The 18452-nt window shown below is 37.3% G+C and overlaps 1 protein-coding gene across 1 annotated transcript in view; it reads right to left on the reverse strand.

The window, feature by feature from the left end:
• The window catches only part of DOCK2 (dedicator of cytokinesis 2), a 1640323-nt gene that overhangs the window by 1319891 nt on the left and 301980 nt on the right, over window positions 1-18452 (reverse strand). Inside the window, 2 exon segments of the mRNA XM_053718563.1 lie at window positions 9381-9479; window positions 10491-10606. Of these exon segments, the coding sequence (XP_053574538.1) occupies window positions 9381-9479; window positions 10491-10606 (215 nt within the window).

Genomic DNA, 18452 nt, shown 5'->3' on the forward strand with positions numbered 1-18452 from the left:
AGGCTCAGCTGCTCAGTAGACGACTGGTAATTCTGATTTCAACTTGGGACTCTCAGTGATTTTGTGGCTGCAGAGCTCTGCTATACATAATGATAGAGATCGGCTTGCTGCGATTCTGCTCCTGTGCTGCTGCTGACTAATCTGTGAGCTGAAAGGGTGAACGTTTTGAAAATACATCAATATTTGTGTGATTTTGCTTAAAACTTTTTATTTAACTGAACTTTGCTGCTGTTTTACTTTAAGGTTTTCTATACATAAAACGCTGGAAAACTTCAAAGTAAAACAGCAGCAAAGTTCAGTTAAATAAAAAGTTTTAAGCAAAATCACACAAATATTGATGTATTTTCAAAATGTAGCAGCAGCAGCACAGGAGCAGAATTGGAGCAAGCCGATTCTATCAGGGACGGATTGGGCAGCAGCAAAATTGTGAAACTTAGGAGGGAGTCGGCCTGCAGAGCTCAAGTAGATTAGTAGCAGCAGTGTTAGGGATTGGTGGGGAGTGGAGATCGGCTGCTGTGTGTTGCCTGTATTTTATTTATGCAGCAGAAGATTTATATGTGTTGTGCAGTGATCCACCTTAAGAGTCCACCTTAAGATTAAGATAAAGCAGGAGGCAGTGACAGGGGAAGGGAGGGGTTTATAGCACATACTGGTTCCACTTCCGTGTTCATGGGAGAGAAATTCAGGTTTGATCTGCTGCTGGGGATAAGGAATGTGCTATGTGATAAATCATACAAGGCACTCTGCTCACTTGCAATGCCCCGGAGCTGCACAGACACAAGGGAAGCAGGAAAGCAGTGTGTTTATTTTCTGCACAAATATCTTGCTTTTTGGCTGCACTTGCATCTATGTTTATGTAAATGAAATCCCACATTCCTTTACTCAAGGATTAAACTCTTGACTGCTAGAGAGGGAAGCATATAATATACATAACATTGTTTTTATAAATAAACCTATATGAAACTTATTTGTTAGTGCATATTTTTAATGTTTGAAGAAGGCATTTAGTGTAAAAATGTAATATGAGTTTTAGTTACAGTCCAGTCCCCTAAAGAGACATTCTGATGTTATAATTACAATATTACATGCCCTAATTGCCAGACATCAAACAGTACACTTACTGGCAGTGGCAGCTGGTTCAATGTGAGAGAGAGGTGATCTAATAGTTTATAAGGATCAGTTTTCATTAGCCCCACAGGTACCAACCCTGTGCTGGGTGACGTTGTTCAAGTGTGGGTATATGGGCAAGTGTATACTTGCTCACAATTCTGAAAGGGATTGGTGTCCTTGTGAGACACGCTGTTAAACCTGTGGCACAGTAATAAGAGGAATACAAAAATAAATAAATTATTCTATGCTTTATAAAACATAAAATAAAACTATACTTATCTGTCTGCTAAGGGGATAAAAGAAAAAAGCCTATAACGGTCTGACTCTGCTTAATAAAAAAAAACTAAAAAAAAAAAAAAACTATACCTGTCTGCTAAGGGGAGAAAAAAAAGCTATAACTGTCTGCTAAGGGGAGAAAAAAGCTATAACTGTCTGCTAAGGGGAGAAAAAAAAGCTATAACTGTCTGCTAAGGGGAGAAAAAAAGCTATAACTGTCTGCTAAGGGGAGAAAAAAAAGCTATAACTGTCTGCTAAGGGGAGAAAAAAAACTATAACTGTCTGCTAAGGGGAGAAAAAAAGCTATAACTGTCTGCTAAGGGGAGAAAAAAAGCTATAACTGTCTGCTAAGGGGAGAAAAAAGCTATAACTGTCTGCTAAGGGGAGAAAAAAAGCTATAACTGTCTGCTAAGGGGAAAAAAAAGCTATAACTGTCTGCTAAGGGGAGAAAAAAAGCTATAACTGTCTGCTAAGGGGAGAAAAAAAGCTATAACTGTCTGCTAAGGGGGAGAATAAAAGCTATAACTGTCTGCTAAGGGGAGAATAAAAGCTATAACTGTCTGCTAAGGGGAGAATAAAAGCTATAACTGTCTGCTAAGGGGAGAATAAAAGCTATAACTGTCTGCTAAGGGGAGAAAAAAAGCTATAACTGTCTGCTAAGGGGAGAAAAAAAGCTATAACTGTCTGCTAAGGGGAGAAAAAAGCTATAACTGTCTGCTAAGGGGAGAAAAAAAGCTATAACTGTCTGCTAAGGGGAGAAAAAAAAGCTATAACTGTCTGCTAAGGGGAGAAAAAAAGCTATAACTGTCTGCTAAGGGGAGCAAAAAAGCTATAACTGTCTGCTAAGGGGAGAAAAAAGCTATAACTGTCTGCTAAGGGGAGAAAAAAGCTATAACTGTCTGCTAAGGGGAAAAAAAAAGCTATAACTGTCTGCTAAGGGGAGAAAAAAAAGCTATAACTGTCTGCTAAGGGGAGAAAAAAAAGCTATAACTGTCTGCTAAGGGGAGAAAAAAGCTATAACTGTCTGCTAAGGGGGGAAAAAAGCTATAACTGTCTGCTAAGGGGAGAAAAAAAAGCTATAACTGTCTGCTAAGGGGAGAAAAAAAAGCTATAACCGTCTGCTAAGGGGAGAAAAAAAAGCTATAACTGTCTGCTAAGGGGAGAAAAAAAGCTATAACTGTCTGCTAAGGGGGAGAAAAAAGCTATAGGTTTTTCGGGTATATCATAGCAAGTGCCTCACCAGCCTCTGACCTCACTGCACGTCACTGGTTTAATCTTTATTTCTGACAAGCTGAGAATTTATAGCAGAGCTGGGTACTCCTATATTAAAAGGGATATGAAACCCAAATTTTTTCTTTCATGATTCACATAGAGCATGTCATTTAATACAACTTTTCAATTAACTTATCTAATGTACTTTGTTCTCTTGCTATCCTTTGTTGAAAATAATACCTAGATAGGCACAGGAGCAGCAAAGCACTACTGGGATCTAGTTGCTGACTGGCAGCTGCACATATATGCCTCTGGTCATTGACTTAATTGATGTATTCAGCTGGCTAAAGAACAAAACTAAATTGATAACAGAAGTAAATTAAAGTTGTCCTCTTAACCTCTCACTCCCCTGTATGATATTCCTCATTCTAGAGAGCTTCATTCAATTCTATGGGAGGCAACTCACATCTCTCTGGGACTTCCATACAGTAGTTGAATTTTCCACAGTTGATTTTATGGTGACCAATGTAGATTCCCCAGTTATTGGTCAGGTTATGTTGGCTACCTTGGAAGCTTGGATTAGAGGGATCTGTATAAAAAAATATTCCTCTTGGAAGAAAGCGCACAGTGCTCCCCTTGGACAGTTAGTTTATATTTTCGGTCTAAAGAGGCTCTTAATAAAGTAAACCCTTCTGATGCACTTACAGATGAAATATAATCTCTTAGGGATCAAATCAAGTATAAAGAATTTGCCAGCAACTCAAAAAATTAAACAACTCCTGTATTATCAGGGCATTAAAGCATCCACAATGTAATGCATTATGTAATGTAATAATAACAAAATCCAATTACTCTCCTGATGATTTTCCACATACTGAAGTCATTGGTTTTCTGAGGTGACTGAGTTCACCTTTTCTTTCAGAAGACAATAAAAATTATTAGAGGGGATTCAAATGCTAGCATTTGAAAAGTATGCGCATGAATAGTACTCAAACCCACTAAGGAACAAGAGCCGTTAGGTTCAAGGAGGACACAACTGGGGTCTTCCAATAGAAGGAGTGCAGGGATAAAATTTAACTTTTAATAATGTGAAAATTAAAACATAATGTAAATTAAAAACACAGTGTGATAGAATGAGTGAATCAACAATCAGGGTGGGGTCCCAGAGGGTAATATCTCCAGAAAAATAGAATTGAATACCCTTGGGATTTAATATTCTGCGACCTAAACCTCGAATGGGGCTGTTAAATAAACCAAATGATGGCTGAATTGATTAAAGGGGCCACAAAATGGCATAAGGTTTCAATAGAGTTAATAATCTTACTGTAAACTTCAGCCTGGTACCCCCTTTAATTCAGAGCAACTTTAAAAGGCAGCTAAATCCTATACAGGTTTAGAGCTTACTCTCTATATAAATGATATGCAATTTCTGCTGCAGTGCTTCACATAATATTAAACATATGATATAAAGTCCAATAATTAGGATAGGTACAGGGATAAATGAGTATATTTGGCCAGTGTTAGGCGTATTTGAAATAGCACTAGATAATAGTTATTGTCACTCAAGGCCCCATTTGCCACCTATGACATTTATTCATTGGTCACCTTTTGCATTTATTCAAGGTTGTGTTGAGGTACTATTCGTTAACTACCTTTGTAAATGGTGAACAAAGGTGTTGTATCAAATATTCACTCTTAGCTTGTTGTACAATTTGGGACAACCCCCCCCCCCCCATGTAGGATAAACCGACATAATCGTCACTCCAGAGAGGAGTAAATCTAGAACTCTTTATGTGTGTCGCTGTTCGGTGCGTACACTTGGGCAGTTAACTATGATTTTTCACTGCCAATTGGAAGCAGCGTTATAACTTAAATTATACTCAACATCACTTGTAAAATGAAACTGAGTGGCTGTTAGTTTTTAGTTACGGCCTTATGTGCCACATTCCACCTGGATTTGAAATTGCACTTTAGGTACCAACAGCTTCCATGCTAATATGCTTTAACAAATGGTTAATGAGAGAGGGTGTGATAGGGTTGTGTCTCACATATACACACTTGCATAGATATTACAAATAACAACGTCCTCCACTGCTGTGTAAACTTTTCCACTGACAGGATCTAACCTGGAGGCAATTAGTAATAGAACTGTTTGAGCGTGTTACTGTATTATACAGAAACCCAGGTTTTCAGCTATATGTTGCGGAGGTTTGCATCATAGAATAATATGCTAATAGTATGCCCACTCCCATAAGTATTATATCTAATATAAAGCAACCCCCACAAAGGGATGCAAATACTAGTATTTACTTTGGGTTAAATAATGCTTATACTACTAAGTACGGCGACACATATAGTCAGCCATTATTTCCAGCGGTTAGGTCAAAATACAAAGTTATTTAAGTCTAGGTAGGAAATCACACTCATTTACACTACTGCTTTTTTTAAAAAAGGAGAGAGCGTGTCCCTGCTAGCCCTGACATGTTTCGCCTTTCGGCTTTCATACTGGGTATTTATAGGCGGGGTGTCCAATGATGTATAGTATCTCAGCCTTCTTATTGGCCTCCAGTCTGATGTCTCTAATATGTTTAGGGCAGGGGTGTGTATATGACAGATCAGGCTCTGTCAATAGCTTCGACATCATTGTGTAGCAACTTTCACATGAATTGCGAGCAATTGTTTTCATGCAGTCCCAGGAATAAGGGATGGTTTATAAGGGCAAACTATATGTCTCGGGATCATGTTTCCTAGTGTATTCTTCAGTAAAGGATAATATTAAGATGGATAAGGAGATCGGAACATATATACAATGTTATGTTTTAAATACGCTCACATTTTACTCATTAGTTATGCATTCAAATGACTTGCTTCTAAATTATAAGTAGTGAAAGACAATAATTTAGGAGACATAATAAAGTGAAGTGGGGCCAGAATAATAGTGAACAATAATTTATTTTAGGAATTCTAGATAAATAATTCTTATAAGAGTACAAAGGGGCAAAATGTTTTTATTAAATACAGTTCAGACTTAACAGGTATGGTCTGTATGTGGTATTTGAAACAGTCAATGGAAGTATCCATATATTATGGTGGACAATTACGTTCTAGGAAGAGGAATTTTTCCTTTATGGGTGTGAAAAAACGCAAACAAAATCTTGGTGATCACAAAATAGAAATTATAAACAGGAAGTGTGTGCTCATGAATCAGAAATACCAAAAAGAAGTGTAGAAGTAATAAGTTAAATAATTCTATAAGCTCCCCAAGTTAAGGGGTAAAGAGATGGGAAGGGGGTTCAGATAAGTGAGATTTGTGTGTCAGAGGTCAAAGGGTCATTATTAGAAATGTTACTCCCTACTGATCTAGTGACCTAGTGAAATAAAATCTTGTCAGTGAGGATACCATGTCCAACTACCGACAGTAATGAGAATGACATGCCATAGGTGTATTAAAGAGAATATGGTACATAACACTGACTATGGGAGAGATTGTTCATAAAAAACAGTAATAATTATTTTGTTCATTGAGCCCTTTCGGATGAACACAATTGAGTAAGTATATCCATCTACACTCAGCTCTCAATAGGGCTTATTCAAGTTTGCCCCCCCCCCTAATTCCAAGGGACATTTTCTCAATCCCCTGGCATTTCAGATATCTGGGGTTCGAATGGTGGTATACCAGAAAATGAGATGCAACCAAGGAGATAATTTTGCCAGGTCTTTCGCAGCATTTTTAATATTTCTTATGTGTTCCTGAAATCTAATGCACAGTTTCTTGCTAGTCATACCCACATAAATCTTGGAACAGCTACAGTGTAGTGCATATATTATGCTTTCAGCAGAGCAGCTAATATAGTTCTTCATTCTGTGTGTATGCCCAAATCGGTCTTGGATCATGTTTGTTTTTTTGATGTAATTACAAGTGGAACACGTGCCACAAGGAAAAAAGCCTGGAGCGACTGCCGTTTTGGTTTTGCCCATCTGATAGTGGCTACTGGAAAACATATTTTTTATATTATGAGTTCTCCGGTAGCATATTTGGACTCTGTCTCCTGCAATTTGTTTCAAATCTTGATCCAAAATTAGTATGTGCCAATGTTTGTTCATTATTTCACTTACTAAGTTTGATCATCCGTTTTCTTGTTTTTTTTCTGAAGTAATTCAGTATGATTGGTATGTAAGGCCCGTGTTTTGGCCTTCTTTATACTCTTTCTGCTGTACCCTCTGTCTACTACTATTAAACTATTAAACATTTAGGGGTTCATTTGGGACCTGATCTCCAAGTTGTTAAAAAAAATACATTTTGGTGACCTATTGCATAAGGTGTGAAAATTGTTGTTGTCCTGGGACTTTAGAGAGGTCTCCTGGTTAGGAAGAATTGCCTCTATTAAAATGGCTGTAATGCCCAAACTGTTGTATTTATTTATCTGCTTGCCAATTAATTTACCTAAAGAATTGTTAGACAAGTTTCACTCTTTGTGCGGTATGCATGTAGGGTAAAATGGGCAGAATAGCTGGCAAACTGTTTCAAAAACAATACTCAAGGGAGAGTTTCCCTACCTAATATTTACATCTATTCTGAAGCAGCCTGGATGACCCACTTTGCAGCCTGGTACTTTAAGGGAGAGAGTCCAGGTTGGAGGAGGGTAAAGCAGGCTTCTCTCCCATGAGGAGTGAACCTTCTTGAACTTCCAGACTATTTATGGCAATAACTAGGGATATTGAATTAAATAATTCTACAAAACCTACGAATCTAGAAGACCATACCACATTACTCTGCATTTTTCCCCATCCCTCACTCATAATTTCATTGAAAGGAATTCTAAGACGGTGACCAAATTCACACTTAGACAGTTGGGGATTTGCAAAGTTTTCTTATTTATATAACCAACACTCTTTGTTAACACATTTATCCTGCTATTCCTCATCCTCCCCCTTGATTAACATTTGAATGCAATAGTTTACACCATTTTTTCTAAGCTTGGGGATTTCCTAAATCTCAATTTAGGGAACCTTCTAACTGGGGAAAATGTTGGGGAGGAGGTAATAGGATATGTAAACCCCTTACTTTCCATCATGGGTTACTGATGCAAGATGTGTGTGCGGGTAGACCATGGCAACTTGGGAGAAAGACTTTGCCCATGATAATACCGACAAACAGTTACAAATGGCCATAGATCTTGTGAAAAAAACATTACACTGCCATGCCCACATTGGATGACGCCTGCACTCCTCGAGACTGAGCATTCCAGCCAGTGTTATATTGAAAACTTTAAGAAATTGAAAACTCCAAGATGACATCACTTCCGGTGAATCCATACATCTGATTTCTTGTGCATCCTGTCCCTCATGGAGACACGGGTCAACCAGATGGGACTATAATCACCTATCTTCACAATCTATTTTGTCTCCACCTAAGGGGGTTCAAGGCAGACGAAGCCCCCCTTGTAAACCTCATTCACCAAGGTATACTTGGGATGGATTCCAGAGGATCGGCAGTGCACCCCCCCGATTGTATCTGATCAGAATGATTGCAGTTCGCCACCTCAGAGGTGGAGGACGAGTTAAGGATTAGCTTAATAAATTGGCCCCTCTAAGGGGTCAATTTATGAAGCAGCTGATGCTGCTTCCGACCCACTCCGCTTCAGTTCCAAATGAAGAAGAAGTTAAGAAGCAGCGGTCCTAATACTGCTGCTCCTTAACTCGTCCACCACTTCTGAGTTAACGGACAGCAATCAGTCCGGTCGAATACGATCGGGTTGATTGACACCCCCTGCTTGCGGCCGATTGGACGCGAATCTGCAGGGGGCGGTATTGCACCAGCAGTTCACAAGAACTGCTAGTGCAATGATAAATGCCGACAGCGTATGCTGTCGGCATTTATTGATGTGTGGCGCACATGATACAATACAGCGTATCATGTCCGTCCGCACCTTAATAAATTGACCCCTAAGTCTGAATGAGTGTAACTCAGTGTTTCATTTTCAATATTTTGCTTTATTTTGTTTATAATGATTCATGTATTTTTTTATTTTGTATTAAGTCATTCGAGTCAAGTTGGCTATTGTAAACAACGTTTATTTGTTATATGCCAGTGAAATCTAATATAAATAAAAACAACAACAGTGGAACAGTAGAAATACCAGTATAATGATTGTGAGCAACATTAGCAACATGAAAACAAGGACATAGATGTTAAAATTATACAAATTAAAAAATAAAATAAAAACACTGCAGCATTTTCGTCATAAAGCTATTCATTTCACCCACTGTGATACAACACACAATGATATAATACCACATGAGAGCAAAAGCCGAGAATGACTTCAATCAGGTGTTCATGCCCATAGCTATTTTACACGTCTGCGCTACTACTCAGGCAATCCTTTTTGCTGAAGTGTTTTGAATTTTATTATCGTCAATAAATATTTGAAAGCATCTGTGCACCCTCTCTCCCTTTTTTCTTCTATTCATCGCAGTTGCACATATAACTTAGAAGCTTTCGATTAAACTGCTGCAATGTGCAGTAAAGAGCCATTGTAATTCTGCATGCTCACTACACTTTTTTGTTTCCTTTCTCTTTGTTCCCAGAGAATTGATATGTAGTTCTGAGTGCACAGGTTACCTGTAGTTTATTGCTAGTTTGCTTGTCGAAAATAATGAACCCGTGGTACGCAGCTATTAAACAACCGCATGAATTGCTTTTAAAGGATTCTGCCATTAAAATGAAAAGAAAGCAACCATTTTACAGATAAATTCTTAGTGATAAATGTTTTTCATCATACCTTTACTGTTTCCATCCAACGTGGCTGTTTGATCTGATAGTAGAGAACTGATCTATATTCACTCACAGGTTTATCGCCAGCACCAACACAAATTGCACTCTGACCATGAAAAGAAAAGAAAAATACAATTATTATTGTTTATTATTTGCCCCTTCTAATAAACTGAGAAAAGGGGTAATAAATTAGACTTTTTCGGTAGAGATTTGTAAGAGTTATATGCCTACTTTTCTTTGAACAGATTATATTAAATCAATCCAAGGTAAATACAATGGTCACAATCAAGGATAAATCCCAAAGTTATTCACGTCAAAGTTTATGACTGTGGTTCTAAACCTTTTTAGCTTGGTGACAAGTTTGTTTACTGTTCCAAAAGCATGAAATGCTCCACAGCCAAAAGATCAAATAACAAAATGTTAAACAAGTAACCTAAAAGGGGCATATAATTCTATGCATATTATAAAGCAAATTTCAAACATGAATGTAATTCACAGAATTTCAGAAATGCACATACAGTTTATGCCCTTTAAAGGGAGATTATAGTAAAAAAAATGATATGCTCTAATCTGTTAGAGCATATCATTTTAAGATTATCAACCCTGGACTACTGTGTGTTTAACCCATGCAATTTTTTTCTTTCACGAAGTAGAAAGAGGATGCAATTTTAAACAACTTTCCAATTTAGTTAACTAATTTGCTTTATTCTCTTGATATCCTTTGTTGGAAATCATATCTAAATAGACTTAGTAGCTGGTGATTGGTGGCTGCACATAGGTGCCTCATGTTATTGGCTCACCCATGTGCATTGCTATTCCTCAACAAAGGATACCCAAAGAATGAAGCAAATTAGATAATATTAATAAATTGGAATGTTGTTTAAAATTGTATTCTCTATCTGAATCATGAAAGAAAAATTATGGGTTTCCTGTTCCTTCAATTAATTTATGTGGAGTTCAACGCATCTAACAATTAACTTTAATGGGATAATTAAAATACTGGTATTTTTACAGGGTATCCCATGCTGTCCATTAAAGTATCTCAGTTGTATTTGTATTATCAGTAAAGCCACCATAATAATACAAACATCTAAACGCATTTATTTGACTTTCTTACCGGGATCACTTTTCCATCTTCATCACAAACACACATGATAACCTCCACATTCCTTTGTGCGGCTTTGTCAAAGTCTCCAGCTATCAGTGTAATGTAAATATCATTCCGTACATCACCTATATAAAACAGAATGACAGAGAGAAAAAAACTTTATAAAGGTCAACATTTAATACATCATCAATGCAAATTCATTTTTATCTGGTACGTGGCGCACAGAGAGTGTTGCGGCCAGAAGGAGAAATGCTACATTTTGTGTCGTCAGGCAGTGAAGGCAACAGACCAGTAGGTGACGATCTGAGGGAACATGGAGAGGGAGGTGGAGAGTTGGCATGAGTTACCTGCAGCAAGATAAGCCCTGTAGAGAACATGAAGAGAAGGTCATTTTAAATCTATCAAGTAATGTGCTGACACGGGAGGAGGAGAGGGTGCTTGACTGGGGACTGAACTTTGTACCTAAGACCAGAGGCAATATGTTCTGGACTAGGGTTGATTTATATAGATTTGGATGCAACTCATGTTTCAAGGATTACTTTTTTAACTAATGTAATAGTAGAAAGGAGTATAAATGTGCAACCAAGTTTGATCCTTCACCACTTAATCCCCATATCCCCACTTTCCTACGAATGGTTGAAAAGTATCTAGGGGAACTGGGGAAGGTTCCATCTAAGGTTAAATCTAACTTGGACAATATGGAATGGAATGTACTTAAAGCACTGAGAAACCATTAAGATATAATTGTGAAGCCCGCTGATAAGGGTGGGAGTATTGCCTAATGGACAATAAGAATTATCGCTGTGAGGCATTAAGACAATTGAACAACATGGAAAACTATATAAGGAACCCTATCTATGGATATAAGAAAGAGTTGGATAATATCATACTTCTGGGTTTACAGAATGAGTGGATATCTGAGGATGAGAGGAGCTTTAAGAGTACAGTACTCCCAAAGACACCTGTTTTATACATTCTCCTTAAAGTCCATAAATTCAGTGGCTAAGTTTCTAAATTACAACTTTTAGTAATGTGCAAAAAAGACACCCACATACATCAGAGACTCTAGACATTTTATTGAGACACTGGAAGATAAATTAATCTATGGGAAGGAAGTAATGCTTGTATTGGTACAGCTATGTGCTCTTGGGTAGCCCTGAGCTATGCCAACATCTTTATATATACTTATTAGCAGAGATATATTCTCACTAATACCATATTTACGTAGTATAGTAGGAAATATAGCAGGTTCATAGAGAATGTGTTTTTCCTCTGGTATGGAAAGAGAACACTATTCCCCTATCACTATTTGTGGAGGGGTTTAACAACCTTTGGAATTGGATTCCTCGAAATTGAACTATTCAAAGAAAAAAAAAGGACTGAGACTATGGCATATAGAAAACCAACTGACAGAAATACCTTAGTCATATATGAGTTTTCCCCCCAAAACATCTATTGAAATATATGTATAGAGCCCAGATATTAAGGGCAATGGGATTAACCTCAAAATGTGAGGAGAGTGAGGTAGCAATTGATGATGTTAAAAACAGCTCATAATAAATAATGAACCCTGTAGGCAAGGAAGGAGTGGAAATAGATTATTCTTTGTCACTGGAAACTACGTAAGGCAGTATGTGACAACTGGAAAATTCTTCAGGTTGATGACAGGCTGATCCCCTTTGTTAAAGGAATTTCTATCTACTCCTATAAAAAGGGATGTTCTATTAAAGACATGTTGGTTAAGGCAGATCCCATTGAACAATATGAAAAACGCATGAAGCATTTTTTTTGCAAAAGAATGGTTTAGTTTCATAAAGCTGCTCCTAAGATAATGTTATATAATTCTGCACTATGTGCAGAATTATATAACATTATTTTGTATGTTTACAGGCCCTTTAATATCTCCTGTTAAGTTAGCGTGCAAGCAATACGTTTTAGGTTTTTGTTTAGTATACACTCCACTGAAGTCAATGGGGAGAATAAGCTAGCATGGTCGACATATCCAAAGTGCTCAAGTTAGCACGCATCGGCTTTCACTTGCAACAGTTTTACTTTCAAATTGTAATATGCGTGCTAACTTGCATGTGCAAAAAAGATTACTTCTAGCAAAATTTATGCTCAAGCAAAAGCACTAAATATCACACCACTAGTAACCTGGCTCTTTATATTGTTTTGTAAGAGCAGGTAGTTTATGAGTAAGTACAACATATTTACATATTCCCCTATTTTAAAGGGACAATAAAGTCAAAATTTAATTTTCATGATTTAGATGGAGTATACAGTTTTAAAAAATCTTTTTTGACTTCAACTATCTAATTTGGTAAGATCAAAAACAGCAGTGCATTACTGGGAGCTAGCTTCTCATTGGTGGCTCCACATATATGCCTCTTATTAGTGGCTCACTCAATGGGGACAATTTATCAAGCTCCGAATGGAGTTTGATGCCCCTTGTTTCTGGCGAGCCCTTTGTACCCCTAAACCACAACATAGCCCACAGCAAAGTACCCCACTACACAATTAACCCCTAAACCACTACATAGACCACCACAAAGTATGCCACTACACTATTACCCCTAAACCGCCACATAGCCCACCACAAAGTAATCCACTAACATCTAAACCCCCATAACCTATCACCCCTTAAGTTACCCCAAACAGACTAACCTTACCTATAAAAAAACAAAACAAAAGTAACTTTAAAGAATAAAAATAAATAAAATTTACCTGAAAAAAAACCCAAAAGCTAACATTACATTTAAAAATTAAAAACCTAACCTTACCTCTAAACTAACATACCTAACATTAGTGAAAAAAACAACCTAACATTACAAAAAAAATAAAACCTAATATTACAAAAAACAAACCTAACATTACAAAAAAACAAAAAATAAAAAAGAGTTCTGCCTATTCTAAAACAGCACTTACAAAAAACCCCATCCCAAATAAAAAAACCTATGCTAACACTAAACTACAGAAATACTTCTTAAAAGTGCCTTTTGTAGGGATTTGCTCTCAAGTGTCAGTTGTTTGCGGGATACTATAGAATTTGAGTTGGTATCTCTTTAGGGAGCGTAGAATATGTTCTAATTTCATGTAAAGTTCACCATATTTTCAAGTGTCGCATATTTCAAAGTATGACATACATGTTGATAATTACAGCCTCACATGATATTTTTTTATATATATATATATATATATATATATATATATATATATATATATATAAGTTAATCATGTTACCTGAGAACATGAATATTCAGTTAAGTAGGAACTAAGGCAAAGTAGATTCTCTGGATAGATGTCTCTAGGGGCTAGTTGATTGCATTCCAAGGCATTTTAGCCATGTGGTCAGGATTTGTCCCCCACACCTCGATTCCAGATGTGGAATTCAGAAAGTCTTTATTGCCTATGGGAAGTATTTCATCTTGGTGTAATGTCTAGCTGTATATGCAAAGTGGTGGAAAAAAATCAGTGTAGGTTATCAACTAAGAAAAAAAGTGTAGTAGTGAATGATCCTTGTTAAAAGTAATGACTTGTATGATAAAACAAACAAGGAAAACACTTGATAACAGATGCACAAGCATTACCAGAGGCGGCACTAGAGTTGGTGAGGCCTTAGGCAAAGTTCAAATATGAGGCTTCTCTTATGTTTCATTTGTATTACCTAGCAAGTACTATACTGTACTGCCCTTTATTCTTTTTCTTTTATTTTCATATAATAATTTATGTTTTGGTCTTCCATTGTACCAAATCTCTCAATAATAATGCAAGGCAAAGAGTAAGAAAATAAAGAAGGAGAAAGAGAGGGGGAGGGGGGAAACAGACAGAGAGAAAAAAGGAATAATTGTAGAGGTGGAAGGGTGAGAGCTGATCGAGAAAAGAGAGAGAGTGTGAAGGAGAGATAATAAACAGTGAAAAGAGAATAAAGAGAAGGGAGAGAGAGAAGACAGAGTATATAGAAAAAGGAGAGATAGCAAGGAATAGAAAAGTGAGTGAGAGGGCAAGAAGAGGAGACAGAATAGAGCCTAGAGGAGAGAAGTTGGAAAAAATAAAAGAAAGAACAAGAGAGGGTTGAATTATAGGGTACTGAGAAATAGTCAGAAGAGAAAATGAAGAGAAAGATGAGAAGAGAAAAGAAAAGAAAAGAGGGAGAGTGGAAGAAAGGGGAGAGGGTTGATTGAAGTGAGAGGAGGGGGAGAGAGATTGAAAAGAGAGAAGAAAGTGAAGAGAGGGGAAGTTTTAAGAGAAGGGAGAGGAAAGAAAGTGAAGTTAGTGAGAAATATAAGAGACAAAGGAGGGGCAGTAGAGGAAGGAGAGAAGATCGAGAGAGAAAAGAGAGTAGGGAGAGAGGAAAGAATAAAGAAAAAAAGTGGATGAGAGGGGAGAGTGTGAGAGAAGGGACAGAGCAGAGAATATAAGAAATGTTAATAGGTAATCACCTCTGGTTGCAAGGGTTAAAAATGCAGCCCCCCCCCTTTTGCATGTTTATTGTTGCGTGTCTCCACTGCCTCCTGAGTATGCTAAAGCTGACATCACTGAACAGGGGCAGGAAGAAGATGGAGGGAACTGAGGAGTCTGCACGTAACAGCTAGAGAACTTGCAGCTACATAAGAGGCTGTGAGGCAGGCCCGGACTGGCCATAGGGCATACAGGGCACATGTCTGGTGGGCCGCGTTCTTATGTGAGCCTTGCTGCTATAGTTAGAATATCCAGCTGTGCCAGGAGAAAGTTGATGGGTAGGGCCACTATACTACCACAAACTAGCATCCCAGGGGCAGAAAAAGAAAATAAACAAAGCACATTTTTTCTATGCCCCTCTGCAAGACCCCATCATGAGTGAGGCCTTAGGCGGTCACCTATTCGGCCTAACACTAGGGCTGCCTATGAGTATCAGCCATTAACCAATCAGAGGACTAGGAGGGCTAAACTTTGACAGCAACACAGGAGCAAAGGGTCATGATCTCAAGCTGAAGTATAGTAGGTTCAGGAGTAATTAGTGGAAGCACTTCAAAAAAGGGGCTATATACATCTCCCAACACAGAAGTATAATACCTCTCATTTGAAAGAAGTGAGTTCTGCCATTCAAATACACTGTTTCATGTCCTTATAGCTGTCAAGCATTTTTCATAGTTCTAGTATTCAACTGGAAGCTAATGTTAGCCTTATTTAGTTTAGTCCGAGCTTGTAGACCTTTGCTTTTCTTAAAATGATTACAGCTTTTTGAATAAATGGAAGAATTAGGTGAGTATAACAAATGATAATATTTGAGAGAGAGAAATACTTAAATACAGAAGAGAAATGCTCAGTTGGATACATGCAGTGCTTAATAGCCCATCTTATGAGATGTTACCAACCAATGGTGCTCCCTCTTTTTTGCCCAATCTGTGCCTTTCACAGATAAGGACTTTGCTGCAGTATATTTGTCTGATTCCATCCATAAAACCAGTACAGAGATGTAATGTATGTGTTTCTTCTTCACATCCAGATGATCTATAGCTCTCTACTCCTGCTCTAGAAAGTCTTAGCATTATTGTGAGGTTCCTCAAAGAGTTTTAGAAAGGCACATTTACCTTGTGAGCTGTTTATGTAGCTATGCATGATTGTGGGTGTGAAGAAGAGACACCTACATTACAAGATATTGCTCAAAAATGCTCCAAAGATTTTGTGTGAATTCTCTCCATGCCGGCGAGCTATTGTCTACCAGGCCTTGAGTGAGATCAGAGTTAGAAGCATGTACACACAGTCAAAATGAGTTAAATGACTTCTCCGTAAAATCCTAATTAAGTGCAGTTTAAAAAGTTCTTTTTTACGTAAAAAGGTGCTAAAATAATTTTCTAATTTTGAATTACTAATATTTATTTACATATCTACATACTGAGTGCTAAATTAAATTGTTAGACTAATAAGAGCATGCAAAGTATTTAAATTATTCAGATACTGCAGGATATCATATTAAAGGGACACTGAACCCAAATTTTTTTCTATTGTGATTCAGATAGAGCATGCAATTTTAAGCAACTTTCTAATTTACTCCTATTATCAAATTCTTTTCATTCTTTTGGTATCTTTATTTGAAATGCAAAAATGTAAGTTTAGATGCCGGCCCATTTTTGGTGAACACACTGTGTTGTTCTTGCTGATTGGTGGGTAAATTCAGCTACCAATAAACAAGTAATGTCCATGGTTCTAAACCAAAAAAATAGCTTAAATGCCTTCTTTTTCAAATAAAGAAAGCATGACAACAAAGAAAAATTGATAATAGGAGTAAATTAGAAAGTTGTTTAAAATTGCATGCTCTATCTGAATCATGAAAGAAAAAATTTGGGTTCAGTGTCCCTTTAAGATTGGTGAGTCCTAGTTTGTAATAATACATTAAAAGGGCCATTATAAGGAAAAAATACCATGCTCTAATTTATTAGAGCATGTCATGTTAACACTAGCTACCCTGCCATGCTATGTATTTAACCCCACAAAGGGTTTGCGCTCCAGATTACGAGTGGAGCGCAAAATATCCTTTTTCACGACCACGATATTTGCTCTCCACTCAGCAATACCAGTGCATGAAAATGTGTGCTGGAAATACAAGTTGAGCTCAATGCCAATGCGACCTTGCGTTCTCATTGCAGGGAAGCTTTGCACTCACAAGAGAGTACTTCCATAGGCTCCAATGGGAGCCTTGTTCTCATGCCGTGAGACACAGCATGAGAACTAGAGCAGCAAAGGGGGTAAGTTGCGCAGCGATGCGTAGCAAAGTATAAATAGATATGTATTCAAATATATATTTATGTCTAACACCTCACATCCCCTAACCCCTAAAAACTACTTCATGCCGTCATTTTTAATAAAAATTAAAGATACTCATATTTTTTTATCATTACAGGAACCATACAGTTTATCTCTGGTTAATTTTCTGAGTGCTAATTGCTACTGCGAGCTAGCGGTAGAATTAAACAGCAACTTGTAATGGCTGGTTATTTATTGTGTGTGCGATAATATAGCGCTCCCCTTGTAATCTAGACCACCCAGGACCCATTGAGAACTGCTAGATCTGGCTCTGCAGCTAGCTCTGCTGAATGAGTCAACAACAGTTTCTGCTCTGGACCATCAGTTCTCTGCGGCTCCAAGGTTTTTCTTGAACTATGTGTTTTACTGCACTGCAGGGGTTAAACATATAGCATTGCAGGGTCGCTAGTAATAAAATTACACGCTCTTACAAATTAGAGCATGTCATTTTTTTTTCTTCGCTATAATGGCCCTTTAAGGTGGAATATTCAATTAAAATGTTGCCGCATTCTAAATGGTTAATGGAAGCATGCCCCATAGTTCCATTGCTATAAATTAGATGCTGATTTTGTAGCTGCTATATACATTCTCTGGTAGTGTAGGGTTATGACATTAAAAAAAAAAACTTTCCAATTTACTTCCATTAAATAATTTGCTTCATTCTCTTTGTAGTCTTTTGTTAAAAAGTATACCTAGGTAGTAGCAATGCACTACTGGGAGCTAGTTTAGTAGTGATTGGTGGCTGAGCTTATATTCCTCTTGCCTTTGGCTCACCTGATGTTAGCTGTCATTGCTTCTCCTTCAATAAAGTATATCAAAAGAATTAAGCAAATTTGATAATAGAAGTAAATTGGAAAGTTCTTTAAAATTGTATTCTCTATCTCTCAACAAAAATGTTGGGTTTTATGTCCCTTTAACAAGTGTTTAGAACATTCGCTGTACTGCAACTTTCAATTTACAAAAATGACCATATATTAAAATGTGACAATTTTTTATTCTCATCATTTCAAATGCAGTTATATCTCAGTGTTGCTGTTGAGATTGCCAAGATTTCAATAGTAAATCATGACTTGGAACTGTTTGAAATGGAAAAGAGTTGCAATTACTGTCATGTGTGCCAAAGCCAGTAAACATTTTATAGGTGGCTAGAATTATCTTCTCTTCAGATGTGAAAGAATTGCAGAGGAT

Source organism: Bombina bombina, chromosome 6 (assembly GCF_027579735.1).
Source record: "Bombina bombina isolate aBomBom1 chromosome 6, aBomBom1.pri, whole genome shotgun sequence".
Taxonomy (NCBI): Eukaryota; Metazoa; Chordata; class Amphibia; order Anura; family Bombinatoridae; genus Bombina; species Bombina bombina.